The 13,059-nt window shown below is 39.0% G+C and overlaps 1 protein-coding gene across 4 annotated transcripts in view; it reads right to left on the bottom strand.

The window, feature by feature from the left end:
* The window catches only part of ASCC1 (activating signal cointegrator 1 complex subunit 1), a 103,197-nt gene that overhangs the window by 36,595 nt on the left and 53,543 nt on the right, over positions 1 to 13,059 (bottom strand). For all 4 annotated transcript variants that reach the window (XM_060286190.2, XM_030862555.2, XM_060286193.2 and 1 more), the window contains one exon: positions 7,546 to 7,665. In XM_060286190.2, the coding sequence (XP_060142173.1) occupies positions 7,546 to 7,665 (120 nt within the window). The remainder of the gene's footprint in view (positions 1 to 7,545; positions 7,666 to 13,059) is intronic.

Genomic DNA, 13,059 nt, shown 5'->3' with positions numbered 1-13,059 from the left:
GAGTGAGGTGGCGAGCTTCTGGAGGGTTTTCAGCAGAAGAATGACACGATCCAACTGACATTTTAAAAGGAAAACTCTGGCTGCCGTGTGGAGGACACACAGTGGTAGAGGCAAGAACGGAAGCAGGAAGGCAGCTGAGAGGCTGTCGCAACACCCCAGCTGGTGGGCGTGGCAGCAGTGGAGGTGGTGAGGAGGGCGGTGGCTTTGCTAATATACTGCAGTCAGGAGTTGAAAGTGATTCTAAAAGAATTTTTGTCCTGAACAACTGAAAGAGTGAATATCAAAGAATACACTGCACTCCAGGTTCATGAAAAATTCTGTGGAGAGGGAAGAGCAGCAATGAAGTGGAGGCAGGCTGAAGCCAGATTGTGAAGCTTCCTGTGTGTCAGGCAGGGCTGTAGTCTTATTTGGTAGACCTAGGAAAGCAAGACGGGGTTGTAAGAAGCAAGATATGCAGGGGAAAACTAAAGCCTTGGAAGCCAGTTAAGAGAGATGCTGTGCTTCCTTGCATAGTTATCTTAATTTTTTTTCTGATTACAAAAATAATACATGTTTGTTATAGAAAAAATGGAAAATGCAGAAAACGACAAAAAGGAAAACAACCTTACCATCCATAGATAAGCACTTAATTTTGGGTTAAATAATTTTTAAGTCTTTTACTACAGATAGATAAACATCAATTTAAAAAAGACAGAATATTGGGCTTCCCTGGTGGTGCAGTGGTTGAGAGTCCACCTGCTAAGGCAGGGGACACGGGTGCATGCCCCGGTCCGAGAAGATCCCATATGCTGCGGAGTGGCTGGGCCCGTGAGCCATGGCCGCTGAGCCTGCGCGTCTGGAGCCTGTGCTCCGCAACGGGAGAGGCCACAACAGTGAGAGGCCCGCGTACCGCAAAAAAAAAAAAAAAAAAGACAATATTTTTCTATAACCTGCTTATTTCACTTAATATACTCTGAATATTTTCCCATGACATAAAATATTTTTCTCAAGTATTTAACCGAGCAATGAGAAGGGCTAACCAATAAGATATTAGTAAGGATGGAGAAAGAGGACTGATTCAAGAAAACGACTTTGTTCCTACATTCCTAAGAGAAAAATAAAATACATTCACAATGCACGTAACTCTGATTTTGCAGTTTAACTTACTTAATTGTGCATGTGGATCTCCAAGCCAAGACCTACACTATTGGGTCTAAAGTTTCTGATTAACACCATCTCATAAAGTTTAAAATATTTTAAAATATTACAACATAACTTAGGTCTAAACATAACCAAGCACTGCAAAATGCACCTCAATTTCAAATCACAATAGAATGATGCCTCTCTCCTATCAAAGAAAAAGAAGTGCAGACTTCCCTGGTGGCGCAGTGGTTAAGAATCCGCCTGCCAATGCAGGGGACACGGGTTCGATCCCTGGTCCGGGAAGATCCCACATGCTGCAGAGCAACTAAGCCCGTGAGCCACAACTACTGAGCCTGCACTCTAGAGCCCATGAGCCACAACTACTGAAGCCCGTGCACCTAGAGCCCATGCTCTGCAACAAGAGAAGCCACGGCAATGAGAAGCCCGCGCACCACAACAAAGAGTGGCCACTGCTCGCTGCAACTAGAGAAAGCCCGCACACAGCAACAAAGAGCCAACACAGCCAAAAATAAATAAATAAGTAAATAAATAAAAAATAAAAGTAAGAAAAAGAAGTGGACAGGGAGCTCAGCTGTAGAGAAACGGAGCATGTAATACTACAGGAAGGAAATTAAATTGACTAAATGAAAGAGTCCAGTTTCCAGCTTTGTCTTTCTGGCAAATTAAGATTTCTCCCTCAGAACTCTGAAGAGATTAAAGTCCTTTAAAATGTTCTAGTCTAACCTGCTCACTTTACACAAAAGGAAATGAAGCACAGACAGGCTGAGTTGCTCAGTCAGGGCAGAGGGATGGGAATCTAAGTCTCCTGGCAGCCAGTTCTGCTCTGCTATCAATTTATTGTGCACTTCCACGAAGCCAGCTCTTCATGTTATTCACCGCCTTACCCTGGCACCCAAGTTAATACCTAATTGACATATCATCAGTGCTCAGTGAATAGCTGTTGCAGGTATGTATGCATGAATTCATAAATGACAAATCTTTGGGGTTCTATTAAGACAACTTAAGGGTGCTTAGAAACAATCACTAAATTTCAGGCTGCTGTCATGGATACTACATCTGACAATATGTCAGTATATTTCTAACATTATAGTCTTTGAATTCTTACTTCACTGATCCTTCCCCGGTTGACTATGAATGAGTCACAAAGCTTCTCTATACCTTTGCATCCTCATAAGTGAATTAAAAATAATATAGGGTTGCTATGAGAAAAATAATAAATTACTCTTAAGCAGCTGTATCATTTAGATAGTGCTTTGTGTTTGAAAACAGAAGCCAATTATTAATGCCTTGAATCTGAGCTCTTAGTTTAAAGGCCTGTAAGTGCTACAAAGCTCAAGCATTCCAGAGCCATCTTTATGGATGTGGAGTTGTACTGCAGAATGATCACTGACTCCCTAGAAAGTGCAAATTCCAGATTTTTCTTTGATTTTTTTTCCCCAAATTTATTTCAGCTCTATCCAATTAACATTTCTTGAGTTCTTACTGTATACAGGCACCATGCTAGTCACTAAAAGAATTAAAAACTAAGCAAACATAGCTCTTGTCATTAAGAAGCTTACAATCTATTAAAATAACTATAAAGAGGACTTTGGTAATGACACAAGGAATACAAGGTGCTTTGGTAATTTAAATGTGGAAGACGTTACAGCTGGGTTGAGACCAGAATAGGTTACCAAGAGGATGGGCTTAGGACAGGAAGCTAACTGTACTCAATTCATCTTTGTAAATCAGCTGAAAAAATAAATGACTTAAGTAAACAAACATTCACTGAACATCAACTATGAGTCATGAATTATAAAAGCCACTGGATACACAATGCTGAATAAGACACTCCCTGCCCCCAAGAATCTTAAAGTCTACTTGAGAAAAAAGAAGGAAAGATAGCAAGAAGGAATGACAGCACTTGGACAAAAAGAGATGAGGAGTAACATGAAAGAAATTTTAGTCACAAGAAACAACATTAACAAAGACACAAAGGATCATCAAGCAGTGAAGCGGGCTAGGGCTTGGGGCAAGTCCAAGATAAGTGGAAGATCAAGTTGAAATATTGTTGGTTTCATCCTGGAAGATACTGACTGCTAGACTGAGGAATACGAACTAATTCAAAGGATGATGTGAAATGATGGGAGATTTTTAAGCAAGGGGAAGTCCTACTGTATATAAGCTATGGCTTAGAAAGGCTGATGTAGGAGTAGATCATAGGATCTATAGACACTGACATAAGAGTAATGTCTAGGTTATGTTTTATGAAAAGAACTATAGAACAATATGAATAATGTGATCCAGTTTGTATAAAACAATACGCACGGACAGTGACTCTCAGCAGTATTTGCTCTGCTTACAATCTATTGGGGAGGAACACAGGGAGAGTCAGAGCAGGGGGAAAGGGAGCCATTTAATTTTCACTTTACCCATCTGGAAGGCTTTAATTTTATGAGAGAAAACAATATATAAAGAAGCAGCTCAGCTATGAAAGGAAGAAGGCTAACTGGAAGATGGTGCAGTGATGTTGAGCTGCACAGTTGTAGACTCTAACTACATCTCTCTCATCTTCCTTTCACCAAACTTCTCAAAAGAGTGGTCTGTCTCCAATTATTCTTAATCTCCTCTTTCTTTTTTTTTTTTTTTTGCTGTACTTGGGCCTCTCACTGTTGTGGCCTCTCCCGTTGTGGAGCACAAGCTCCGGACGCGCAGGCTCAGCGGCCATGGCTCACGGGCCCAGCCGCTCCGCGGCATGTGGGATCTTCCCGGACCGGGGCACGAACCCATGTCCCCTGCATCGGCAGGCGGACTCTCAACCACTGCACCACCAGGGAAGCCCCTTAAACTCCTCTTTTTGCCCCACTATGAGCATAGGCTTTACAGTCAAACACAGCTAGGTCAAACCATAATTCTACCACTTACATGTACATACTGATTACTACTGACCTTCATGTGACAAAGTATATCAAGTGTATCTGAAAAACTGTAACACGTGCCTGCTTTACGAACATTGTTTTTATTTTTAAAAAATCTTACAGATAAGCTAAAAGAAAAAAAATTACTTATTATCCAAAAATAACCACTGATAAGATGATTATATATTCAGACTAACTGGTTTATTTCTCTCTTGCTCTCTCTTCCCACTTTTGAGGGGAAAAAAGTAAATGTATATTTACAAATTGTTCTGTAATCTGTTTTTATCACATAATACTCTATATAGTAAATAAGACAAAACCCCTGCCTCCAAGAATCTTAGAGTCTATTTGAGAAAAAGAAGGATAACAAGAAGGAAAGACAGCATTTGGACACGAAAAAGTTATTTCACTTTTGTTCTTTAAAGATTTTTTTCTGGGTAAACAATTCCAGCTTGACAGTTATTTTCTCTAGAAAACAGTCCGCTGTCTTTTGGCTTCTGTTGTTGATATTGAGAAATCCATTGTCTAGATAACTGTCAATCCTTTGTAGGTGACTTCTTTTAAATTCTTTATCTTCAGTGTTCTGCACTTCCATCCTGATTTATCTTGATACGGATTTCTTTTTATTTATTCTGCTTGTATTTATTCTTTTTTCTCTTATCTTTGCTACTGCCTCAATCCAAGCCCCTCTAATCTCTTCACATGGACATCTCATGTGACCCTACCTCTCCTTCATTATGTCTCATCCATATGTGGAATTTGCTAGGCTTTTTCCTGCCACAGGGCTTTTGCTCTGCATTTTTTTTTGCCTAGAATTTCCCACCACCCCTTTGCCTGAAAAATCCCACTCCTCCAGACCTCAATTCAGTATCAATTCCTCCAAGAGGCTTTCCTTACCCTGCCCTCCCACAGTCTAAACTGCCATATTTTCTGTCTTTAAAAGAGCACCATTTTCCCCCTGCTTCACCTTTATCACACTTTGCAATGATATATTTACGTGTTGTTAACATCTGTTTTCTCCATTAGTCTGTAAATTACATGGGGGCAATAACTGTGTCTGGCTTTACTGACCATTCTTGCTTTTTTTTCCTTTGGCCCTGCGGAGAGGCATGTGGAATCTTAGTTCCCCAACCAGGGATCGAACCCGAGCCCCCTGCAGTAGAAGCACAGAGTCTTAACCACTGGACCACCTTTACTGACCATTCTATATTCACAGCTAGCACAGTGTCTGGCACACAGTGGGCATTTAATAAAGTTTTGTTGAATAAACAAATGACCAATGAAAATCAACATTCCTTTTACATGGCATATAACACTGCCTCTAGATCTGTACTTAGTATTTATTCCCTTTTCCTAGCATGCTACTCCCTCAGCCTGCAAACTCCTTATTCAGTAAAGAAACCTGCTTTCTGAAGCCTTCCTTTACAAAATTTGCCCACACATGGGCAGAGTTTTGCTGCTCATTTATGTACCACTAGAATCTCAATCACAGTCCTCAACCTAGTGTATTCTAGTTACCAACATCTGCCTCCTCCATAAGAAAGAAGCCTTAGGGTCTACTGCATCTCACATCCTGGGCATTTGAAAAATGCCTGAGGGAAAAGGGGACTGGAAATGCCCTGCAGGGTGGAATAATTGATGGTGTCAGGTCTTTGAGGAGATAAGAAGGAATGGGGTCCCAGAATAAGTGAAGGGATTAGCCTCCTCAGAGTTAATGTATGCAATTCTTCAGAAAGAGAGTGAAATTGAGTGGGGTGGGTGTGATGAAAACAGGGAGACTGTGAGGGAAAAAGGAAGGAAGTTGACTTGGCTTCATGTTCTCAGTATAATGTGAGGAAGCTATTCTTCTAAAGTGGCAAGGGTGGAGGCCTGTGACAGTAAGAAACAGAACAGAATAGCCACTGTGTTCAATGCTTAAGTCTTAGCAACAGCTGACTACTAAGTAATTTGAATGCAAATTCCCTACACAGTCAGGTTTTACAAAATCCCAGGATCTATCAATAAGTGTAGCTACACTGTCCCAGCTCTGTTTCCAGAGGAAAAATTTGATCTAAGTGGTTCCATTTTTTAAAGGTCAGGCACTTCACAGTCAAGCATTTTAAGGGAATCTTTCATCTAAAATATATGAAATCATACAAAGAAAGTTGACTGTGTTTTTATTATAACATGGCCTCTCCTCCATGCCTCTGCATTGAGCAGTGTCTCTTCACATAAAGAAACACAAATGACTGAATGTGCCTTAAAAATTGGGCCATGTCTTACTCATTTCTGTATCAATTTACATGGTCTTTCAAAATACCTTGCACAAAGGAGGCATTCAAATAGTTTTAATATTGAATTAAACAAGAGGTGTATAAGTCCCTTAGACACTGCGATTTGGGGAGGGGACTTTACAAAACTTGGTTTTTTGTTTGTTTGTTTTTTAGGCTGCACCAAATGGCTTGCAGGATCTTAGTTCCTCGACCAGGGATTGAACCTGGGCCCATGGCAGTGAAAGTGCAGAGTCCTAACCACTGGACCACCAGGGAATTTCCAGTAATGATATTAAGACACTTTTTTTCTCCAGTTTTATTGAGATATAATTGACATACATCACACACACAAAAACTGATTCTATATGTTTTTTGTCCTCCCTTACACTCAAAATTCACTTCCACTGGAATTGATAGAAGATAACTGAGATCATCAATTCAAATTGAGATAAGAGAAACCTTCCAAGAGATCCTCTAGGAAAGCAAATCAATTTGGGGGCCGGCCCAGAGACACAGATTTTCCCTAGAGGGTTTTTTGTTCAGTGTGAGTTCTGTTCTACCCTGCCCTAATGAAAAGACCACACAAACACAAACTTCCAATTCAAGTTGCGCTCCTCTGCTCACCAAAGGCCTTGCACAGACTAATAAATGGTACTAATATTGCAAAGGGCTCTGGATGCCTAGGCGAGCCTCAAAAATAGCCTGGGTTGCAGACTGAGAATTCCAAGTAGGGATCGAGGTGTGGTAATAACAAAAATTAAAAATAGCAAACATTTTTAATGTATGTTTTGATGATGTCAGTATGTGCCAAGCACTGATCTAAGCATTTTATGTATATTAATTTAATTCTAATAATCCTATGAAGTTTGTACAGTTATGATCCCTATTCTGCCCTGGTATTCACTAGATCTGCATTATGTCACTTTTGAAACTGTCATCCTAATATGCCATCCTTCCTGCCTCCTATTATCCTGGAAAACATGAAGGAGGCACTGAGTTCCATAAAAACTAGATTGCTACTATCAATATCTACCATCCAAGTAATTCAATAATTATCAAACTAAAAGTCTGATACTTTTTCCTACAACAAATTCCTCTTGCAAGATATTAACTTACTATTTCAGAAAAAGAAAGAATTTACACACTCCTTACAATAATAAGACCTCAAAGAAAAGGAATCAAAACTACCTGAACTTCCAGGGATTCTTCTAGGCACCTCACAATTAAAACAAAGAAGTATTCCAGAAACATACCTGTTGGAGCCATCTTTCATATGGACTTTGGCGTAAAGAACATCCACCATGCCAGGATCATCATTCATGTATTCTATCCCCGCCATCTCTACTTCCAGGGGTTTGCCCCCAGAAATGTCACTGCAAAGGAAAACACATTAGATTTTTTATAACTGTTTAAGTTAAGAGGGCTATTATATTTTGAAACATGGTTAATATACATAGTCAAATATTACAAAAATGAAGTTGTTGAGGGTTTTTTTTAACTAACATGATTTAACCGTCCTTCTAATTTCAAAATAGATACATGTTTAATGAACACAAACTAGAACCACAAGTATTTCCAAAGTCACACTATATTTATCCCAATACCAGTTTATTAGCATGTCTAAGAAATGTCTCAGAAAAGGCCAAGTGATGACAGTTCTGATTGATGAAGACATTTACTACATTGCCCATCTCTCCGGTTTTACCTTATTATTTCTACAAATTGCAGACAGTATTTCACTCATATAACAACAGTGAAGGTGCAAACTGGTATCACATCTCTAAGAGCAATTTGGCAATGCTTATAAAAAGCCTTCAAGAATAGAAAAACTTTGCCCAAGCAATTCAATTTCTAGGAGCCAAACCCAAGGAAATAATTATAAATTCAGGTACATATCCAACCACAGCCAATAAAGGAAAGTTCTTTCAGAAGAATTCCAACTGATAGATGTAGAGGTAATGATGGAATTAGAATATCACCATTTTGCAACTCCTGATGAAATATTTAATCAATTCCATTATTCGTGCAAAAGATGGGGATAAAAAATTTAATATATATACATATTTATATGCTTGTACATACATAAAATCTCTGAAAGGATATAATACAAAGAAACTGCTAAAATCTGTTGCCTTCAGAGAGGAGATCAGGGTGCTTGGTGGGATAACAGTAGGCAGGAAACTCTTCACTGCATATCCTTTGTACTTTAAAATTTTTGAACCATGTAAATGTATTATTCATTAAAAAGTTAAAATAAAAAAATATATGCAAAAGAAGCCAAACGCAGAAGTGTATATACTGAATGATTCTATTTATATGACATTAGAGAACAAGCACATTTAATCTGTGGTAACAGAAATCAGAACAGCAGTTACTTTTGGGAGAAGTGAATTTACTGGAAAAGAGCATGAAGGAATTTCCTAGGGTGATGGCAATGTTCTACATTTTGATTTGGGTGAAGTTACATGGGTGTACACATTTATCAAAATTCATCAACTACACTTAACATCTGTGCATTTTACTGTAAGTAAATTACACCTCAAAGGAAAAAAATACATATATGAAACCAAAAAGCGTGGGAGTACATGCCCCAAAATGTTAATAGTAATTATCTTCAGGTAATATTACAAGTCATATCTTGTTTATCTGCAATTTTTTTTTTTGGACGCACTGCTCGCCTTGCGGGATCTTAGTTCCCCGACAAGGGACCGAAACTGTGCTCTTGGCGGTGAAAGCGTGGAGTCCTAACGATTGGACAGCCAGGGAATTCCTGTTTATCTGCAATTTTTAGCTTTTCTAAAGTTAACATGTATTTCTTTTATGTTAAGTAAAACCCACCATCCTGCTTTCTTCCCAGGCCCCTTAAACAGACTTATGCTTCAACTAGCAAAGGCTTTGCTGTGACAACATGAAACCCAGCTAAAAATCAGCTCACCAAACAGCCTTCTCCAAGCCCCATGAGGCCAGGGACCCTATCCATCTTTTCTACTCCTATATCCCCAGCACCTGGGACAGTGCCTTATATAAAATGGGTACTCCATAAATCTCTGATAAACATTGATGGATGTACCACTATAAAGGGAGAAGATGTCCTGAACAATTTTGAGAATGTGGACACACGCCTATATTGTCATTGAATAAAATGTGGTACTGGCTCAAAGACAACAGACTATTAGGATTAATCAAAAAATAATTCCAAATAAGGCAAAACAAAAAAGTTTTCTTGATATTTAATTGAGGCCCAGGGAGATCCTTTTATAGCCTAGGAATCCTAATGGTAAAAGATTCCCTTAAGGGCTTCCCTGGTGGCGCACTGGTTGAGAGTCCACCTGCCAATACAGGGGACACGGGTTCATGCCCCGGTCTGGGAAGATCCCATTTGCCGCGGAGCAGCTGGGCCCGTGAGCCATGGCTGCTGAGCCTGCGCGTCCGGAGCCTGTGCTCCGCAACGGGAGAGGCCACAACAGTAAGAGGCCCGCGTACTGCAAAAAAAAAAAAAAAAGATTCCCTTAAAACACCAAGGCCGTTATTATTGCACAAGACCAGAATTTTTTAAGAAACTAAATAACTCAACTATTTTAGACAGGTACTTTAATGAGAAAAATTATGACCCTGATCATAAGTATCCCTACAACCACCTCCAATAAGTGGGATATTCCAAAACACAAGTCAAGCTCTGAATTATTATCTGATTGAAGTCTTTAGCTTCAATCAATAATACAAACTTCCCTGGTGGAGCAGTGGTTAAGAATCTGCCTGCCAATACAGGTGACATGGGCTCGAGCCGTTCCAGGAAGATCTCACATGCCGCGGAGCAACTAAGCCCATGTGCCACAACTACTGAGCCCATGTGCCACAACTACTGAAGCCCATGCGCCTAGAGTCTGTGCTCTGCAACAAGAGAAGCCACCGCAATGAGAAGCCCGTGGACCGCAACCAAAAACAGCCCCCGTGTGCCGCAACTAAAGAAAGCCTGCGCGCAGCAACGAAGACCCAATGCAGAAATAAATAAATAAATAGATAGATAGATAGCCAGCCAATACAGTGTATCTCCATTTCTAGTTATAGTCAAAGAATTCAATATGAAAGACTGCCATTAAATCCTATCAAAGGGCAGTCAACAAAACTTTTGGGAAAAAAAAATTTAATACTAAATGTACATTCTTCTATGTTTTTTCAGCTCTAACCTTGCATAGTTAGATCACCAGAAAGCACCATACTGGTTTAGTTTCCCACTAAAATGTTTTTACTGGGTTATATTTAATGTTACACTCTCAATTTCCAGGGGTCAATACAAGAAAGAGCAACGTGAACAATGTTTTTATATCTTCTGCCAGACTCCTGTTGAAGACACAGCTCATCATCACCTGGGTTCTTTATGTTAAGATTTATACAACTTTTTCTTGGGTTGAGAACCAGAAAAGGATTCTCTCCTGAAAAATTATGTTCCTTTTTATCAGATAAGAATTATAATAATTGGTGTTTTCCTTTCTGGAATTTAGTTCGTGTGTGTGTGTGTGTGTGTGTGTGTGTGTGTGTGTGTGTGCGCGCGCGCGTGTGTTTAGGCCACACTGCACGGCTTGCGGGATCTTAGTTCCCCCACCAGGGATCAAATCTAGGGCCCTGGCAGTGAAAGCGCCAAGTCCTAACCACTGGACTGCCAAGAATTCCCATAGTTCAAGTATACTGATGCTTGAAAACACCACTAAATGTTAAAGTTCTAGTACAATTATTATCTCACCTCGGTTTTTAGACAGAATTTTCTTCCCATTCCATCTTTATGGTTTCTAATCTGTCTGACTTTAACATTTCTTTTGTATATATGTCCTCATTCTAAACTACCTCAAACCACTGGAATTAGATGCAGCACCAAAAACAAAACCATGAACAGATTCAAAGTCTGCCTTACAAGTAGAAACAAACTCTTTCAACCTATCCCTAGGATTTATCAAGAGGGAGAATTAAAGAGCGGGAGAGAATCCAATGGTTTGCTTGATAAATGCTCTTTGTCTTGGTGACCAAACTATTCCACCTTGGATACCACTGAGCACACTCTTCAATGGAGAGACATATGAGGCAATAATTAGGGACATTTGTCCGTGGGTATTTTTCCTCTTCTCCTCTCCTCATTCTTGTCCCTTTTTAACTTCTTATTTGGTTTTACTTCAGGCCTACTGGGAACACTTAGGTATGAGTAGAGTGTTACGGGAGCTAAAGAAGAGCCGCACATTTGTCAGACTATATACTCAGAGACATGGCACTGTTTGTGTTCGACATATCACAAAGAAAAGTCACAAGGGACACATTTAGTGCTTCAGCACTACTGAACATCGTGAATAATTCATTTGAAATCTACACAGCTACGTGAGCCTTTAGCCTAAGAATTGAAATGAAAGTTCTATTTCTGGTCAGGTGACATACTTTAAACTCAAATACCACCCCCAAATTTAAAACGAACATTCAACTACCCATTTCTTTAAAATATCTATGTATCACCACAATTTTAATTAAACGCCAATATAGCCACATTTAATACCTCAATTTAAAAAGCCATTAAATTAAGCTACAGCATGTTATATAGTAGACTATTCATTTCCAATGTTTTCCACCTTTATATTTTAATTTGCGATCTTTACATCATAAAAGGTTCAGGTTAGAAATGCAATTATTTATTGACATTTTTTTTCTAAGCATACCAAGTACAAAGACTGAGATCGAAGATCAAGAATAAGGAAGAAGGGGTGGGATAGGGAGGGTGGGAGGGAGAGGGAAGAGATATGGGAACATATGTATATGTATAACTGATTCACTTTGTTATAAAGCAGAAACTAACACACCATTGTAAAGCAATTATACTCCAATAAAGATGTAAAAAAGAAAAAAAGGAATAAGAAGGAAAAAGAAGTTAGGTGATACATTTTACACCAGGGCTTTATTGTACGTATCCTTTTTTTTTTTTTTTTTAGGAGACTTTTCTTCCTTTTAGGAAAACAGGGCACTTCTGGACAACACAACCAACCAATTCTGATTCTCACCCCTCTAGCCAATCAGGTAGATTAATTTTGCACTATATACTTTTAAAACAAGTGTGTATAACAGAGGGAAGGTGAGAGAAGAAGGCTGGGGAGGCCTGCTTTACTTGCTGGTTTTAAACCTTTCCAGCTTTTTGAAAAGAGCAACTTTAAAAAATTTTTGCCTGCATTGCAGATTTTTGGCAGGGTAACGTGTCCTATTTCAAAAGCTTTGCTGAATTTGAAAAACTACAATTACTGTTTTCATCCTGTCATGTCAAAAATTCTTAGGAACTATTAAGGCTGCTCTTCATTCCCTATGCACACCAACTCTGACACGCTTAAAGGGTTCAGATTTGGCATTTAGTCACAAAAGACACCAAGAGACATAAAAGGGAGGAACTCAACTAAATCCTCACATAGCTCAGGATAAGGCTTCGGTGATTAAAATCCTGTGACCTGATTTTCATAAGGTAAAAAACCAAATACCTCTCTGAACAAATATTTTATCCGCCTTTAATTTTTTTGTTAGCAGGATTATCCTAATGGCAGCCAAAAAATGCAGCTGCTTTCAGTTTTGTTTAGCAAAAAGTAATCTGGGAAGTTAAAGTATCAGAAGTGATTTTTAAACAAGGTAAAATTGCTCTGCTTTGTAAGGTAAAGCATAAAATTTTATTTTATGCAAGGAAAACTGTAAATATCTAATTACAAACACCAAATTATTTTGAATTTTAGGTCAGATAGAGAGAAAATAGT

Source organism: Globicephala melas, chromosome 16, assembly GCF_963455315.2.
Source record: "Globicephala melas chromosome 16, mGloMel1.2, whole genome shotgun sequence".
Taxonomy (NCBI): Eukaryota; Metazoa; Chordata; class Mammalia; order Artiodactyla; family Delphinidae; genus Globicephala; species Globicephala melas.
The sequence above is the reverse complement of the archived record's forward strand: the minus strand, read 5'-3'. Positions and strand labels throughout refer to the sequence as shown.